The sequence below is a fragment of the Ambystoma mexicanum genome, chromosome 4q, assembly GCF_040938575.1.
Source record: "Ambystoma mexicanum isolate Mex_15411 chromosome 4q, UKY_AmexF1_1, whole genome shotgun sequence".
Taxonomy (NCBI): domain Eukaryota; kingdom Metazoa; phylum Chordata; class Amphibia; order Caudata; family Ambystomatidae; genus Ambystoma; species Ambystoma mexicanum.
Window position 1 is genome coordinate 285,315,865 of NC_090928.1, and position 19,263 is coordinate 285,335,127.

Sequence of the window (19,263 nt, forward strand, 5' to 3'; positions counted from 1 at the left end):
TAGATTCAGAACACTGGAACTCTTCTGGAAAGCAGGAACTCTTTTCTTACCTAGGCGTGGCTGTGGAAGGAGACACCTAAGCACTACAGGAGGCTATTTAAACCACACCCGATGGATGAATCTTGCTTTGCGTTATTCTGCATCCTCTGCAGCAGAACGCTCATCGTGTCTTCTGCATCTGGGCCTAAGGAAAAAGGCTTACCATCCTGAATCCAGTCTTCAGCAACACCTATAAAGACAAGAAAGAACAGGTTAGCATTACGGTCTTCAGTGACAGCGCTTCACTTACCTGGTCCATCGGCTGTCACCAACGCCTCGCGCTGCTTTCCAGCATCTGAAAGACAAAGGCTTACCTACTATTCGTGCGCTCCGGAGGTCTTCACACTGCATTCCGGCATCTGAAAGACAAAAGCTTACCAACTCTTCGCACGCTCCGGAGGCCTTCGGCGCTGCATCCCGCATCTGAAAGACAAAACAAGGTGCGTTTAAAGACATTGGGGAACTTTAATACTCACGTGCCATTACTCCTTTCCACATCTAACCCAGTGGGTATTCCGGCACCCTGCAGCCGCTCCGAACTTGTACCTGCAAAATAAAAAGACAGTTAGAGCGCATCGTGAAGCAGGCAACAAGCGCTTACTTACGTGCTTCCAGGCGCTTCTATTCATCACACGGGCTCCATCTTCAACTCACTTCAGCCCGTCATCCACCATCGCCGGAACCCTGCAAAACAAGAGACATCATTACTAAAGACTTTAAAGACATTAGAATTACTCGAAACTTACCGTTCGTGCAGTAAACGACGGACAGCAGTCCTCTGAAGTCAAGAGGCCTGCTCCCCTTATCCAGTGAAGAAACTGGTTACAGCACCCTGCCCCGAGGCAGATGGAGAGCACAGCGTTCACTTACCTAAGGTGAGAGCGTTAACCTTTGGGGTTCTACAGGAGAAGAGAAAGGGAAGAAGAGAGACATTCAATAACCTAGTTCCTTAATCCCATATTTTCTATCTGCAGACATCATACCCTTCGAGTCAGACATACAGTGCACAGAGGTCCAGCCCAAAGAGCCAGCCGTGTGTTACACATCACCTTTGAAGATACGGTATACGCCCAGTCAAGACCGGCGCCTCTACGGGAATCAGGTGAGCGTTACAGTAATGCACCCAAAAGGTGATTGGGCGGTTGGCTGTCTGGCAAGGACAGCCACCCTGCTGTGAGATTGACAGCTAGGCTGGAATGAATGGGAGAAACCTGCATAAAAAGGTGAGGCTTTTGGCTTGGAAGGCAGAGTCGACCACTGGACAAAATAATCCGAAGAACTTCTTGAATGAGACGCCTGCTATAACTCCAGGACCGTTGGTTTGCCCGGTGAAGCCCTGCTGCTTTGCTAAAGCTCCGAATCCGCCTCGACTAGAGCAGTCATGCAAGGATAACTACTCCCTTTGAGTTGGTGGAACCAATCATCTCCAAAGTAAACCCGTCTGGACATCCTCTGAAAGCTGGTTGCATTTCCACTGCTGCTGGAACCAAAGAGCCAGGGAGAGGAACACCAGATTGTGTGTGTTGCTTTTTGTTAGGGAGAATTCTCATAAATGTGTTGATTCCTTTCACCTTAGAGACCCCCAGCAAATTTGCTGGATTTTTGAGGAATTGATGTTAACTTTCCTGGAAAGAGTGCAAGCCTTTTCCCTCACTGTTTCATGTATTTTGATGTGCGTTTTACTCTTGTGTTCTTTGATTATGGAGATTCCCCATAGGCATCATCTCCATGTGTTACACAGCACCTTCAGTGCAGTGACGCAGTGATGTCTTTTTAGACTTCCAAAAGGTTTAAATACCTTCTCTGGGATAAACTCCTGTTTCCCAGAGAATGTAAGGTTAAATTAACTTTACTAGTCTTTTTAAATTCCAAGACCCAACACACAATATCTTCCTATAGAGTGCTGGAGGGGTTACCTAGTATCCCCTGTGTCTAGAAACTCATGTAGCAGTCAAATGCTACCCTTTTCTATCGAAATGGCTGGTGGCAGTGGTTTTACAACGCACTACCATGATTTTTCCTGACCGCGAACACCGGTAGCTAGAAATCGCGGGAGCCAGGTTTTTCCAAGATGGTGCATTAAGCCCCTTTTTTTTTTCAACAGGTCCCAGTCTTTTCGGTATTTCTTTTTGGAAAGGTCCTTCTAGAGTTTGTCTCTGCGCGCCAAACCAGGTTTGGTCCCTTTGTTCGTACGCCTTTGGCGGGCTTCAGTTCAGGACTGAAGACCGCCTCTGGCGCCTGAGTGTCTGGGGTGGGCAGGAAGTGAGGGAGGTGCCCGTAACTCCCTGTGCTTAGTCTCCTAGGAGACCCAAAATGCACTCTGGCGTGATTGGCTGGCTAACTGTCCGGCAAGGACAGCCATCCTGCTGGGTGAGTGACAGCTAGGCTGGAGTGAAAGGGAGAAAACTGTTTAAAAGGTGAGTCTCTTGGACTGGAAAGCAGAGTCGACCACTGGAACAAAAGAACCGAAGACGAGCTGGAAGAGGGCGATTGCTGCAACTCCTGGACCGCTGGTTTGCCCGGTGAAGCAACTCCTGGACCGCTGGTTTACCCGGTGAAGCCCTGCTGCAGGTCTGAACTGACAAATTCATCTCGACAGAGAAGCCCCTTCAGGTCTTCCTTTGAGTTGGTGGGACCAATCAACTCGTAAGCCACCTGGATACCATTCTCGGAGCTGGTTAGGTTTAACTAGGGGGAAGGCCACCAGCTTGTGTGCTTGAAGACAGCTACACAAACCGAAGATCTTCCAATTGCCAGCTTGTTTGACCCGTCACCGTGCAGTACAGGAGTCCCGGCCTCCCTCTTGTCCCCATGACTGGTTCAGGAACAGCGAGATCTGCAGGAACCAACGTCTTCAGCTGCATCTTTTTCTTCATATTAAGGTACTGTGCCAACCCGACAGAGAACCTACCGCTCACGGTGAAAGTTTGTGAAACTTTCCCAACTTGCAGGCCTAATCAGCTTGTGACCCAACCTATGATTCGTTTTCGTACAAACGACTTCTGAGAACATTGGCAAAGACTTTACCGTTTACTACAAGAACTGCTCTTTCCTATCCAAGACACTAGCCCATTGACTTTGGCTTAGGCCTATTAAACTGAATCGAGTCCTCTAGTGAACTGAAACTATTTGCACTGCCTAAGAATGTATTTGTGATCTATTCTATTAACTTGGTCCTTTTACTCCCATTCAAAGTAACTGAAATGCTATTTCAGGGGAGCCTAATTTACTCAGAAACTTATTGGTTTGATATTGAAGTGCGTTTGTGTATAATATCAAGTTGCCTCCTTCTAGTGAATGTTTTCTCAATGACTAATAAATTAATAAGTGTTTTACCAAGAAACCCCGAGTGTCTACTTGAACCACTGTGATTGTAAGACCTCTTTGTACTGCTCACCTTCCCTCCTTAGATAAGCCTGGCTGCTCAGTTCGCTAACAAAAACTGTGTAGTACGGACTTATACCAAATGTTGGTTTTTGCTTGCACCTGTAGTCCTTGTATGTGGTGGTCCCAGAGTGTACTGCATGCAATTCTGCTTAACACTTTTGGACCCGAGCGCTAGGAAGATCCTCTGGACTTCCCTGATGCAGGACTGACCAAGCCTGAGCAAGCTCAGCGTGCTGGACCCCAGATGCAAGGAAAGTCTGCGTGGTATCCGAGAACACTGAAGAACCGCTGAATCGAAGTTTGCCCATAGCTGCCGCTGACCTTCCCATTGCGGAGCAGAAGTCCCCAGACATCCTTGTCCCCACGACTGTGGCTCAGGAACAACAGGATCTGCAGAGCTGTAAAGGAACAGAAGCCAGCTGGAACCATTTCTTCTAACCAGATGTACTGTAAAGTGTAAGAACTTACCTCTTGTTGTGTATCCTTACTTGCTCTCAGTTGAGACCGGTCTTGGTTACCTTGCAGAGTTCCTAAAGCTTTGCCACTCACAAGCCATCGGTTTGCGGCCCTTCAAGTGTTCTACTTTTCTACAAACATTTCTAAAAACATTGTGCAAGACTTTTTACCTACCTGCAAAGAAGATCTTCAGCGCCCCTTGACATTGTGCAATTAACATTGGCTGTCCTTGCTTCCCTGATAGACTGCTCTTTACCTCTGACTTTGTGCTTTGGCCTTTCACCCAGGAAAGGGTTAATTTACTCTGCTTTGGAAGGTTAATAATAGTACTTAGCTGTTTATGAAGTATTTGTTAACCTTTGTTTTATTCCTCTATTCCATCTTTTACAACTAACTCTGTATTGCTCTAATTGTACCAGTGATAAAACAATGCCCACGAGTCCTAGCTATTTAAGTCAAATGAGGGTGTAGGAAGCATTTGTGTGCCATCCCCAATGGGAATCATCTGATTTAGAGAAACTAAGAGTGTGTTTTGAAGTGCATTTCAGTGTTACATTTTTTTTTCTCCCTTTCTGAAGAACGCTTATTTAACCGATTGTGAAATAAATTAATAATTGTTTTATCAAGAAACCTTGAGTATGGACATGCATTACTTACCATAAAAGCATTTCTGATGGTTTTATCTGCTTAGATTCACATTCTGTGCATAGTCTGACATCCAGTGGTAACCGCAGAGTATTGCATCTGGTCTTTCGAAAATCGAAAGGGGACATCAACATGGGCGTGCCTGTAACACTATCCATACGTGACGTGAAGTGTACCCAAGATCCTTCACGCGCCAAGGTCCCTCAATTGTATTTTGTTCTGCCAAGAGGGAGCCTTATGACTATCGTGAGTGAGTACAGAGAAGGGAGAAATTAGTAAGACGTCTATGTTCCTTCCATCTGAGCGGGGAGGAAGGGTGGAGACATGTGAATCTAAGCAGAAACCACCATCAGAAATGCTTTTACAGTAAGTAATGCATGTCTTCTGATGTTTGTCAATCTGCTTAGAATCACATGCTGTGCATAGACTAGCGAGCAGTACCCGGAGTTGGTGGTGGCTTGTGAGAAGGAACAGTAGTGAAAAGAGGTCTTAGTACTGCCTGTTCCACCTGAGAATCAGGCCAGAATGAGTGTCTAGGCAATAGTGTTTTGTAAGGTGTGTACAGAACTCGAGGTTGCCGTTTTGAAAATGGACTCAAGAGGAACATTTGCAATTAATGCTATGGACGCCCCAGTGCTGCCAGTGGAATGTGCTCTAGGCTTGAAGGGCAGTTCTCTCTTAGCAAGATAGTAGCAGAGTGTAATGCAATTGACAATCCATCTAGAAATAGTGGATTTGGAGACTGCATCTCCTTTTCCTGTGGCCACAGACCCGAAAAACTGACTAGTCTTCCTTAGTGGACGAGTTCTTTCCATATAGAACATGACAGCTCTGCGTACATCCAGTGTGTGTAGGGTTCTTTCCCCTAGGCTTGAGGGAATTTGAAAGAACGTTGGTAGCTCTATTGAATGGTTCACATGGAACTTGAAAATGAATTTAGGCGCAAATCTAGGGCGAGTGCGCAAGACTAGCTTGTCTTTGTGAACGGTTACAAAGGGATCTAGAATAGAGAGTCCCTGCAGTTCACTTACCCTCCTAATGGAGGTGATTGCTATTAAAAAAGCAGTCTTTAGGGTTAGGTTTTTAAGACTTGCTTTGTGCATGGGCTCGAAAGGAGCTCCCATAAGCCTAGTTAACACCACAATTAGGTCCCATCCGGGAGCCGGGTTAGAAATGGGAGGGTGAATTTTTTTTTACCCCTTCCATGAAAGCCTTAATCACTTAAGCCTTAATCAACCTTCTGTTGCGATGTTGTATATGCTGAAAGTGCCGCTAGGTGCACCTTTATTGAGTTGAAGACTAGGCCTGAATCACGTAAATGAGTTAGATATAGGACAATGTGAGTGGGAAAGCAGTCGATTGGGTTGATGCTCTGAGTTACACCAGATGACAAACCATTCCATTTACTAGAATAGCAATATCTAGTGTTAGGTTTCCTTGCCTCCCTGAGGATGGCGATACATCTTTGAGGGAGCTGCAGGTGTTCGAATTCTATGACCTCAGGAGCCAGGCCGCTAAGTTCAATGTCTGCGGGCATGGGTGAAGCGTCTTCCATTTGTCTTGCAACAATATGTTGTACGGGCAAGGCAGCTTGACTGGAGGAGATAGGGACATCTCCATCAGATGAGCGAACCAGGGTTGACGGGCCGACATGGGGGCCACCAATATCATTGTGACTGGTTCCTGGTGCATCTTGTGCACGATCTTGTAGAGAAGGGGAGTCGGGGGTGGAGAGGGTGGAAGCGTAGACACATTTCCCTGACAATGTTATCCAGAGTCTGTTCCCCTTGGATCGGTTCTGGGAGTGCCTGGAGGCGTAGTCTTGGCATTGGGCGTTTTACAGGGTCGAGAACAGATCGATCTATGGAAAACCCCATTGTGCGAAAAACATTGGCGACAATGTCTCCATGTAATCGCCATTCGTACTCCCTGGGCAACAGAAAGTCTCTGCTGAGTACGTGTCACGCTCACCTGGTCTCCACGGGGGCGTTCTCGTGTGCGAAGGATGATGTCTGCACTGGAGTTGTTCTGCTTAATGAGGGCCTACTTGCATCTTCCCTTCCGTCTTGCCTCAGGAGATGTTCGTCTTGTCTATTATATGGGTGAGCTCTCCGTCCTGCACACTCTGTTGTAGGGGCGCGGTTACTATGTAGTTCCAGGATCGAGTTACTTCACTGATCCGATGGAGGTTGCTGAAGTGGATGGACCGGAGTAAGCAGGTAAGTCTCTATTCCAATAACTCCTGGAAATAGCTGCCTTAAGTCCTTGCATGCAAGATATCTAATGTTCCGGTTTTTTTTGGTCTTTCAGATGCGGCACAAAGCGGTGTTCGGATGATGGATGACTCTCCTGACAATGATGTGCAGGATTCTTGCCGGTAAGTAGAGCGCTGTGCGAGATGCGCTAATAGTTCGCTTTATTCTAGCCTTGTTGCGTGCGACTAACCTGCTTTGTCTTTTCTATTCGGCAGTTGTGGCGGTTTTCCAGGAAGAAGATTGAAGGTCCGACTAGCTGTGTCGAGATGCGGCGCGATGCAGAATGATGGAGATCTGAGCGCTGGAGTTCCTGGAGGAGACCGAGTCAGGTGCGTCGCTACCCGAGAGGGTGCCTTCTGTTCTGATCTTCTACAGATGCGGCGGCCCTTGGATAAGCGTAAAGGCGAAGTTCGGATGTTCTTCAGGTAAGGCCTTCAATGCGTGATTAACTCTTGTTCTTCTATTTTCACAGGTGCCGATGGATAGAAGACTGTGGACGGGCTTGGCAGAAAGGAAGCAAGAACTGACACGGTGAGCGTTACACTGCAGGAGTGCAGATTAACGGTTGTATACAAATTGTTCGTTTTACAACTATTCGAATTACAATTCACCTTTTCACAATTGACCGAATTGTGAAGGTCAATTGTAACATATATGTGGGAGGAAACCCCCCGCCAAACCTCTCAATTGTGAAAAGGTCAATTGTGACCCTTTAAATTCGGTCAATTGTCGAACAATTGTAAACAAACAATTTGGGTAATACCAGATTAACGCGAAGTGTGTTCAGTTTGCAAGGTGCGGTTTAAATAGCCTTGCAAGTAGTTCCAGGAAAATAGTCCCCATCATCGTATCCTGTCTCTCTGGTAAAGTAGTCCCAAGCCACACCCTGTACTGAATGGCTCAGCATCTCAGAGCCAAATAAATGGACCATGTATTTAACACTTGCCATGAGCCTGGCGCCAGGACTGAGCCCAGGTGAGCCTAGCTGGGGCCTGGGAAGACCCAAAAGAAGCCAGAATCTGGGCTGGGCTCGCAGGTTTCAGGGTTTTGGGGGCATGTCAGAAGATCGAGTTCCCCTGGAACATGTTGTGATAACAGGAACATGTTGCTTTCGAAATCCCACCTCCAAATGTTCTGAGCCAGTTTGGACAGCCCTGGAGAATGAGCGCCTCCCGGTTTGTTCAGATAGTACATGGCCGTGGTGCTGTCTGAGGATTAGGGTAGTCTTTCCCTGTAGTTGTGTTTCGAGCACTTTCAGTGCTTTGAATACTGCCAGCAGGTTTATGTGGTTGGACGCTATGTTTGGCGACCAAACTCTGCTTGCTGTCTGCTGGAGCAGGTGGGCTCCCCACCCTGTAAGGGAGGCATTCGTAGTTCGAGTGGCTTCCACTGCGGGGGTGGTGAAGGATTTCCCTTTCAAGAGTTTTTCCCTCGACCAGCACACCAGCGAGAGAACTAGGGCCGGCGAGACCACTACTAAATAGTCCCATTCTCTGTTGGCCTGACACCACTGGTTGCTTAGCCACACTTGCATTGGGCACAGGCGCGCGTGAGGAACTAAGTAGATACATGACGTCATCATTCCTAACAGACGCATAGCCTTGCGTACTGTTACCGCTCGACTGGCTACATAGTGAGGGATTTGAAACAACATGTTTTGAACCCTCTCGTTGGGAGGGGAAGACAAGGCCGTCCTTTGTTCGAATTAGAGCCCTTAGGAATTGTTTGACTTGATTGGGGTCTAAGCTGGATTTTTTCTCGTTGATAGAGAAACCCAGGCTGAATAAAAGATCTATCGTCTTTTGGGTATTTGACAGACCTGTTTCATAGGAGTCCCCTGTTACGAGCCAGTCGTCGAGGTAAGGATAAACTGGAATGGATTGCCTGCGCAGGTGTGCTGCCGCTACTGCTAGTATCTTCGTAAATACCCTTGGTGCAGATGCTATGCCGAAGGGTAGTACCTTGAACTGATAATGTTTGTTTTCTATCATAAACCTGAGGTACTTTCGGTGCGCTGCATCTTTCATATCCAGAGTTGCCATGAAATCCCCCTGTGTGAGCAGAGGAATTACTTCCTGCAGGGTGACCATGCAAAATTTCAGTGGTTTAACAATCTTGTTCGCTGGGTGTAGATCTAGACCAGGACGCATGGTTAGATCCTTTTTGGGTACAAGTACGTACACTGAATAAGTACCCTCATTTACCTGTGATAGAGGTACAATCTCTATGGCTCCTTTTTGCTCCAGTATCTAGACTTCTTGAAGACGTATGCAAAGATGTTCTGGTGTTAGTCTTCGTGGAGGTCTGTATTTTGGGGATTGGTTGAACTCTACACAGTACCCGTGGGCTATGGTTTTTAGCACCCACTGGTCCTTGGTTATTCCCTCCCATGCTTTCAGGAATGATGTCAGCCAGCCCCCGACCGGAGAGGCATGGGAGGGGACCCGAATCTTCGAGTCATTTGGAGCCTGAGGCAGGAGAACCTCTGGGGGTCAGGTTCCTGCCTCTTCCCTTACCACGTCGCTGTCCCCTTTGGGGATACAGGGTATTGCAAGTATTGGTTCCCTGTGGAGAGTTCCAGTTGATTCCTGAAGGAGGGTGTTGGTGAGTGGAGCGTTGGCCACGAAAAACCTGTTTCCAAATCCTCGCCTTGTGGAAGGTCCGAGTAATTTGGTCCAAACTCTAGGGTTTCATGTTCTTTTTTCGCGGTCTCTAAGGCCTCATCGATCGCCTTTCCAAACAAGTTGGATTCCTCCACAGGTTTGTTTATAAGACGCTTGCGTTTCAGGTTTAAACCCTGAATTTCGAAGCCACAGGTGTCTTGAGGAGAATGCCCTGAGCGAAGGCTTGGCTGGCTGTCGCGGCAGAATCCAAAGTGTTTTTTTAAATACTTTGGTTAACTTGCCTACCTTCAGACACTGTGGTAAGTAGGCGGATCCGTACAGGTTCTTGAGTGTCTTGTAGGCCTTCTTGTATTAAAGCCCATTGCGCATCTGGGTAACTGGTGTTATTGGCGATACGCGTGGAGTACGCTGCCACTGTGGTAGTCCTCTTACCCAGGGCATAAAGCCTTTTCCCTTCTTTGTCAGGGGGAGCCTCACCTGTTGATAAAGGAACCCCTGCTCTTTTACTTGTGGTAGTGACTACCAAAGAATCTGTTGTGGAATGACCTCTAATATATAGAGGGTCTGATGGATAAGGGCGGAAGAGTTTAATTCTTTGGTTTACACCTCTCGCAAGAGCCGTTGTAGACAAAGATGGAGCAAGGCGTTTTTTAATCGGAGTAGAAGGATGGCTTGGCTGGTTGGCAGCTTCTCTTGGAGTATATCCTCAACAAATTCGGCTTCAGGTGCTGCCTCTTCAGTGGCAATTTTAAAGTGATTGGCTGCTTTACGTAACATTACATTAAATGTTAGTTGATCATCAATAGAAGGATTTCTTTTAGGGGTATTCTGAGGAGAGTCCAAAGCCAGAATATCTGGGTCAGGGTCTTGTGGCTCTGGGGCCTGCCATGGTGGAGGGTCACCCACATCTGGGTCCTCCCCCAGCCTTCCATAGGTTCATCTCCAATGGGCTCATGTTCCTCCTCGTTATAGAAAGGATTCTCCTGTACCTTAACTGGTAGAATGTTTTCTTCAGTAAGGTCATAATTATATATGTCCTCTCCTAAAGAGGAGTCAGAAAGTCTTGGGAATTGAGATCTAGGGTTAGCAGGGCTTTCCTCCCTTGGCCTTCTTGGTGTAGGTTGTTCTGCACGTGAAACAAACTTGTCCAGCCTTTCCATGCAGTCCTCAAACTTTTCCCTATTCCAGACTGACGATCTAGAACGGTCTAGGGGAGGAAAGGTGCCTGTCTTCCGTCGAGAAAGTGTCCCTAGCACTCGTCGAAAAACTTAGAGCTCGGTGCCTTAGCGTCAAAGAAAGTGCTTTCTCTCCCTCGGAGAAGTCCTCTGGCGGGACAGATGAAGGTGGGGTATCCCTGTGCCCTTCCCTCGACTTCTGAACGCTATCCTTCGATCTCGGTGGATGTTTCAGAGACTTGCAGAGAGTCCCTAGCCTGCCGTTTATGGGAATCGGCGGCCACAATTCTTGCCAGACTGACCTAGACGTCCTCGCCAGTGGGGAGGCGCGTAGGTACAGCGACGGTTTTAAGGGAGTCCGTTACATCAGAATCGGGGCCTTGCCCCTATCGGCCACCTTTTCAGGCAGTGCCGTATCTTTCGACGGTGGTAAGGCCTTGTCTTGAGTCCTTTGTTTGTCGTTGCTGACGCTTTCCTGTGATGCGTGTCGACGGAACTATGTGTTTTGGCGGTAGCGCCCTTTGTCATGGATTGCCCAGTCACTACATGCGGCTGCGGGGAGGGCTGCTGATCTCGATCGGCGGGTATCACCCGAGTTATCGGTGCACCCGTTGGCGCCGAAGTCTTTTTCGACGTAGTCGAAGTAAGGCTAGGGTTTGTGTGCTTAGTGTCATGCACGTGTCTGTCTTTGTCGCCGGGGTGTGACTTCCCCCATAGCACCCGTCAAAAGGTCAAAAGGTCAACAACCTCCGTTTCGGAGTCCTGATAGTCACTCTCACCGTCGTCACATTCGGTGGTAGCGGCAGTGGGAGACGTCCCGGCTTTGGACATACCGTAGGCCGCCCACCGTTTTACTCTACGCTCCTTCAAATTCGTGGGGCGAAGGAGCTTACAGGCCGCACACCCTTCCTCTTTATGATCGATCGGCAAGCACTGGTTACACCGTCTGTGCTTATCCTTCCATGGGAATTTGCCCTTACAAATAGGGCAAAATCTAATTGAGTCCTCTCCATACCTGAGGTTACACAGAGTGACTAAGACCAAAGGGGAAAGAGGGAAGAAAGGGAAAGGCATTTTCAGTTTGAAAAAAAATGTCCACCCAACCCCACTCTCCCTACTGTATAGGCCTGCAGAAGGCCCAGCCACGTGGTTGGCAACGCCGACAGGATCACCTTCCATCGAATCTCACAGGTCTTCGGCAGAAATTGGAACAGCCGTCGAGACAAGGGACAGAAGGGGTGATATTAAATACCTTTATAGAATAATACACCAAAGGTCGTTGCACAATAGCAATGTTCTTTACAAACTCTGCATAAGGGCGACCAGTTATCTGGGCAGAAAAAAAACAATCTGAGGGACCTCGACGCGTGAGGGATCTTGGGTACACTACACGTCATGTAGGGATAGTGTTACAGGCACGCCCATGTCGACGTCCCCTTTCGATTCTCGAAAGACAAGATGCATTACTCTGCGGTTACAAATGGATGTCGGACTATGCACAGCATGTGATTCTAAGCACATTGACAAACATCAGAAAAGTGTTTATTTGGATAACTGTGTGATGAAACGGTCAACCTTACTGCTCACATTGACCCCTCTAGAGATAAGCCTGGCTGCTCAGCCACAATATCAACCTGTGTAGTTCATACTTGTACCAAAGGTTGGGTACCTTTTGCCAGGAGGTCAAGGTTATTGTCGTGCACCCAAAGGGTACTGCATTCAATCTTTCCTAACAAGGACCCTGACAGTGCCATTAAGGTAGACATTAATGATTACCTTAGAGGAGTAGAAGGGGTGCAAGAGTGCCTCCCAGCGTACAGTACAGCCGACTACTTGTAAAAAACATTGGGCGGTTGGGGGGGAGAGATTGGCAGCCCTGCCCTTATCCTTATGAAGCAGCAAACTGTATATCGCTGCAAATCACTCCTGGTGGGACTTCAGGTGCATCGCCTGGCAAGAGGCGAGACATGAGGCATGACTGCTCCAAGTCTTCAGTGGGAGGCATGGTAAAAGATTTGGTAGAACACAGAATGTCAGGTTTTCTATTGCAGTATTTATTGCACACAAAAAGAAAAAGTATGGGGCACGAACAGTTGTATTTATAAACTACCCAAGCAGTCCCTTATCGCGACTAGTGGATGGAGGCAAATCTACAAGTGGTGGCTATTAAAATACTTCTCGAAGTTGCAGCCATTATAGAAGATCAAACTTCTGTAAGAGGAAGAAATTAATTTGAAAGATTTTCACATTGCCCTTTTACATCCAAAAGAAGTACAATCTCATCCAACACTACACAATAAGGTACAACAATCAAAAGTAACTCAGACGGAAGGTTATAAACGGCTCTTGCCTCTAGTTGAATACATTGCCAATTCAGCGCATACTTTATTAAGCAAGAATTTTTCTAAATTCAAAAGTGAAAAATGTAACTCACCCTTTTGGATCTGTCTTTTCCCCACTGCTGTCTTTCAATTTGTCTTCCTCTTTTGCTTCTAAATTGCAAAAACACGATTTCCCAAAGTTTACTTAGATTATCACAGATTTGTTAATATGAATTATCTACACAATCAAAAGGGGAAAGCATACAAATATGGTAAGTTTAATGGTCTGAAATAGTAAATTATAACCAGGGTGTAGTCTAATTCACCGCATTTAGTTTAAAATGTAAACATATGCCATATAAATAAGTTTAAAGCATTTTATTTTAAAGAGTTGTGTTACTATAAAAATGTAAAGTCTACAAAATGTGGCAATGCCACTGTTTAGGTTACTACAGTGTAAACAGAATCCATCACACAAAAAAGTAAACCTTATCTCAAACTATACCACTACTTCACAACATTCCCTTTAATTAAATATTTGATAGCTTACATCTCTGGTACAGTTACAAGTGCGTTTGTGTTGCCCCAATCCCCTCCTGAGAACGGAGCCTTAGCTGCTCGGCCGCAGTAGGCTATCCGAAGGAATCCAAAGTTTAAATAGATCAGAGTGGCAATTGTGTGGCTTACACACAAGCCTTTGGAAATCTCACCTGAGAAAATGTGCAGTCAAGAAATTACAAGTCCAAAAATTAAAACTACTCTTTATAACATACATAATAACCTTTTGCAAAATTGTAAGCACTCACAAAAACACACTTGAGGAATAAATGCTGGTGCTTGTTCGGTTTCGATTTTATACTATAGAAAACTGGAGATGGGTGGGGCTCCTCTGAATCAAACAGATCCAAGCTGTAAAAATACTGTCACGGTAAGCAAGGCATTCATTTCGCAGCATATTAGTCTGTTAGATCCACACGTACTAATATAAACAAAAGGGGAAAAAAACAGGCACACAATCAATATATGTTTGCCTTAAGTGTGAGGCGAGTGGAAATGCCACTGAGTCACCTATTAACCTAATTTCCAACTATGGTAAGCTGCATTCTCTATATTAGGAACAATAAGCAAGCCCCACTCCCCATTGTGTCTCCATTACAGAGGCATTTTCTGTATTAAACCATTGTTATGTTATCTGACATTTATATAGCTCTCTATATATCATTGGTATGACCTCAACGCGCTGGTAGGTTGAACGCCCTCGGCGACCACAGTCCAGGTCTGTAGAGAGACTAGGTGTTGTAAGGTGCGTGGGTGCACCAGTTATGCAGCTGATGTAATTGCTTGAGGGTAGCTGCATTCTAGCGTTAGGTGTGGTGGTGGTGGTGGTATCAGTTGAATGTGTGCAATCTGGTGGGTGGAGACCAAGACTGGGTTCTGGCTGCGTTAGGCCTGAAGGACGCTTATGTGTGCAGCTAGGACGGTTTGTCATGGGAAATAGCTGTGTTTTAGAGTGATGAGGTGTTCATGGGGTAGTGTTCGTATGTGAGCAGCTATGCCGAATGTATCTAGGGGTACAGCTGTACCCTAACTCTGTGATGGTGTAGAGTAGAGAGTAAGCTTAGTGGTAGGATATGATATGATAATTCATTGACAAAGTGCCTAAGCACTGTGCGCTTTGAAAGCGTAAGGTGACAAGGTGAACGAGGGAGAATGCAAGGCATTTCCACAGGCCAAGCGCAGCATGAACGTGGAAACTAGCTACTGTACTCTGTTTGGAGAAACCAGACCGTGCATGTGCTAAGACCCGGACGGGGTGCATGCCTGGGAGTGGCACATGAGGACTGGAGGGGCTGGGTACATCGTGGAGGGCTGGGGTAGGGGCAAACAGCAGGTATGAAGGGCAGGAAGTATAGAGAGACATCACGGGACCAGAGGGGTTGTGTGTATACAGCGATATCAGGGGACCAGAGGGCTGGCACACAGCGACTACATCGGACACTAGAGGGGCATGGGTACTCTGCAATATCTTAGGGGACCAGGTGGGAAGCTGGGGGCGCGTAGCGACAGCACGGGAAGGCAAGGGGCTGGCTCATAGTGGTATCATAGTGGACTGGTGGTTCGGGCACAGCGACGAGATGGTCATGGCAACAGTGAAATGTGGGGACCTAAGGGGTTGTGGGCACGCACGCCCTTGGGGAAATGAAAAGAAAATTATATTTTATTTATATTGCGCTCGTACACAAGTGTTTCAGAGCGCGACCAGGCAAAAAGAGGGGAAGGGAGGAAAAAAAGCAAACAAAAAAAACACTGATCTTACTAGGCCCAGTGACATTTAAGAAAGCGCAGGTGCATGGAAAAGGGAAAAGGAGGAACGCGCAAGGGGGCGGTGAGAGGGGGGGTGGAAAGTGCGGCGCAGAGGAGGGAAACAAAATAAATATTAAATAAAATAAATAAGGACGACGATAAACCATGGTAGTGCAGCCAGCAAGTGGCACGTGAAAGTTAGTCAGCTCAGGTATATCTGATGAGTGCAGAAAAAATTGTGACAGGGGGACTGTATGGGTACAGATACAAAACCCTAGTGCAGGGGTTGGCCTGGAGGCAATGCATGAGGGTGGCAAGGTGACCAGCTACCTGGGCCCGAATGACAGAGGGTGGCCAGGTGCACGATGCCAAGAGAAGAAACAGATCAACAGGGGAGAAGGAGGCAGAGGCAAAGAAGGTCTTGAGGTGCTTCTGGAACCGGAGATGGTTTTCCTTAAGTTTCAAGGTGGCCGGGAGGCACCAGCCGAAGACTGTTCTACCCCCAGCTCGTTTTACTGCAAAACGACTAACCCTGAGGAGCGAAGGGCTCGAGAGGGGAGGTAATTACAGATGGATAGTTGGAGGTATTTTGGACCCAGGCTCCAGAAAGCCTTGTGGACAATGCAGAGGGTTTAAAATGTAATCTTTGCATCCACTGGGAGCCAATGAAGGGATTTCAGGGCTGGAGAGATACGATCCCAGGGCTGGAGGCCAAGGACAAATCTTGCAGTCCTGTTCTGGATTAGTTGTAAAGGGCAGAGAATTGAGGCAGGTAGATTTAGAAAAATGCTGTTACAGTAATCCAATCTGGAGAGAACCAGAGCTTGGGAGACAGTGAGCTTTTGGGGAAAGGAGAGGAAAGGCAGAGTACCTCTAAGGAGGTGCAATAATTTGTGCGGAGAAGGAAAGTGTAGCGTCAAAGATAACTCAGAGGTTCTTAGCCACGCAGGTGGGGGTAGGAGGAGGGCCAAGGGAGGCCGGCCAGAGAGTGGGAGTACAGGATGGAGATGGTGTACCAATAAGGAGGATCTCAGTCTTGTTGGCATTTAAACTAGATCGTTGGCACACCAATTTTGAATGCCGATGAGACAGAGATGAGGGAAGGAGAGGAGGAGGCTGAAGGGAGCATGAAAATGGAGATGCAGTAGGCGAGAGTTGCCAGGTATTGGTTGAAAAGCCAGGCCGAGAGGTTAGACCCCTGGTGGACAACACATGTGGAGAGGGAGACAGAAGATAGGAAGGACCCAAGTTGTACCTGGGAGGGTCGATCAGAAAGAAAAAAGGTCAGCCAGAGCCTGATCAGCGATACCCAGGTTGTCATAGAGACGATTTAGCAAGTTGGTATGGTTGACCGTGTCGAATGCAGAGGAGAGATCAAGTAGGATGAGGACAGAGGGAATGTTAGAATCGAGGTAGGAGAGCAGGTCTTCACGGATGTTCAGGCGAGCAGTTTCCGTGCTTCTGGCAGCTCTGAATCCAGATTGACGGTCATGGAGGGAGCCAACAGAGTCAGAATGAAGATTAAGCCGAGAGATGGCCAGCCTTTCCAGGAGCTTAGCCAAAAAGGGAGTAATGGAAATTGGGTGGTAGTTTGCCAGACATGATGGATCAGCAGTGGATTTCTTGAGGAGAGGATGCACAATGGATTGCTTAAGATGGGAGGGGAAGAGCCAGAGGTAAAGGAGAGGTTGCAGAAATCGGCAAGGGCCAGAGCAAGGGTGTCAATGTGGTCCTTAATGGTTTTACAGGAACAGGGATGGACCTGTTTTGATGAGGTTTTCATCGATCAACTTGTCTAGCTACCTCATCAGGGGAGAAAAGAGGAAAGGAGGAGACCGGGGCAGGGGGTTTACTGAGGGAGGGTCAGCAAGCCGAGAGGAAGGAGGAGGGGGGGCGGAGGAGAGGGTGGACAGGATGTCCTGGGTTTTAGAGATAAAGTGAGATGCAAGGGCATTGCAAAGAGCCTGGGAGGCGAGATGAGGGGTGGAGACTGCCGCAGGGTTGGCCAGCTCTTTGCAGATTTTGAAGAGTTCTGACGAATTGTTAGATGCTGTAGAGAGGCAGACTTGTATGTGGGCTCTCTTCTTGTTGCGGACAGCGAGTCAGTATTGCCTTTGGAGCAGGCGGCAGGCTAGTTTGTTAGAGGATGAGCAAGAAGCCCTCCATTTCCTGTCCGCCGCCATACACTTACATTTAAGTGTAGTTAGGTCAGTCATACCAAGAATTGCACTTGGCTTTGGACTTCCAACAGAGCCTCATGACGGGGGCAAGAGTATCCAGAGTAGCAGAAATAAACGAGAAGAGAGGGCTGTGTCAGAGTGTGAGTCTGCCTGGGGTGGAGGAAGGGGGGGGGGTTGCAGCAAAGGCCTCAACTGACACACGCTTCATGGGCCGGATGTCCGAAAAGGTGGGTGGCAATCTAGGAGTGGACTTGGCTTGGGGGGAGGGGATGGAGAGATGAGAGGAGGCAGTGATCACTACAGTAGAGACAAGTGGTTACGGGGGTAAAGAGGGGGAGGGGGCTGTGTAACCAACCTAAATGGCAAACCAAATCGCTCTGCAGTAGAGCACCACTCCAGGAAGGAAGATGGCTGTCGTGAAGTACAGTTAGTCCACATTGTTAACCAAAGAAAACACACCACACTGTTACACTTAAAAATATACACTTTTATAAGTCCCACAGTTATATATCCATTTGGCAAATGAGTACAGAGTCGGACATTACAGTAAGAAAACACAGGGAACGCATACACATAAAATATATAAGTAAATAAAGGCAAAACCCACACCTACACTATAAGGTCTGCCCAATATCCGGCGTTAGGCACAGTTCATGTAAACAAAATGGTTGCGTAGAAAAGTGAAACCAAGTTAATAAAACGCACAAAATCATAAGCTAGACCCCAGATTACTACACGGAAGAAAGTCACAGAATTCCTACACCTCCAGGACAAATACAAATGATATGATATTCCATTTATAACGCGCCTATACACAACTAAAAGTACATGTAGGACCTAGAACAGAGGTGTCCAACTAAGGCCTCATGAGTCGGAATCCTGACGGGGTGTCAAGATAGCCGTCATCGATATTTATGAGCCAAAATGTGCATATATTTAGAATCACTGTATTGAAATTTATGTCATGAATATTAATGAGGGGCATCCTGAAAATCCAACATGTTTCTGGCTTTTGAGGCCTGGAGTTGTACAACCCTTACCTAGTAGGAGGTAACAAGGGGAAATACTTAGGAACTGAATGAAGGTCAGAGGCCACCAAAAGTTAGAAGACATTCAGGCTGATAGTATCACCACATTGGCAGGAGTGGAATATCTGTTGGGAGGTGCCAGAGACTAAGTGCACACCAGACTGCTGCTAACAGCCTCCCCTCCTCTGCAAAGCATGTCATAAGTGCTGTCAGGGCAGCGCGGTAGCCACAAGCCGAAGTCTGGTGGGAATGGGGCTGGATTAACTTGATTTGGGCTGAGAATTGGCAGACCAAAGAATTTGGCCATCTGATGGGGTGGTAGATGTTTCACCCTACTGTAATGCGGGCCTCCGAAACTCCTCTGCCAACCCCAGACCTTGGCATCAATGTACCATCAATTTAGCAACTTAAGACAAACTCCAACACCCCTGACATCTGAAGGAGGTGGCGAGTGTGGGTAGAAATGAATGGTAACACTTGGATTTAGCCGCCTTAGTAATCGCAATACTTCAGGGTGGAGGATACTACGAAACTCTGTTCTTCCTCGACTGTGGCATTATGTTCAATACTGAATCTTTTACAACTTATTTTTCTAAGCCCTGCATCTAACTGAATTGAAAAGTCTAACAGAAATGGATTAAACAAAATGGGAACTCACATTTTAGACACATCTATTACCATTGTGAGCTCTCCTCTTAGCATTTTTATTCTTTGTGTAATCTTTCAAGTATTTTAATATTCATTCTATTTTGTTATTTTAATTTGTTACCTTAGATTTCTTCGAATACCATTTCACCTAATGAGATTTCACCGAACATGGTAGGGGAAATGGTATGTGTGTAATGCATA

At 47.0% G+C, this 19,263-nt stretch overlaps 1 protein-coding gene across 1 annotated transcript in view; it reads right to left on the minus strand.

Moving 5' to 3' along the window:
- The window catches only part of HDAC2 (histone deacetylase 2), a 427,626-nt gene that overhangs the window by 60,058 nt on the left and 348,305 nt on the right, over positions 1 to 19,263 (minus strand). Inside the window, exon 13 of the mRNA XM_069607858.1 lies at positions 13,016 to 13,073. Within this exon, the coding sequence (XP_069463959.1) occupies positions 13,016 to 13,073 (58 nt within the window). The remainder of the gene's footprint in view (positions 1 to 13,015; positions 13,074 to 19,263) is intronic.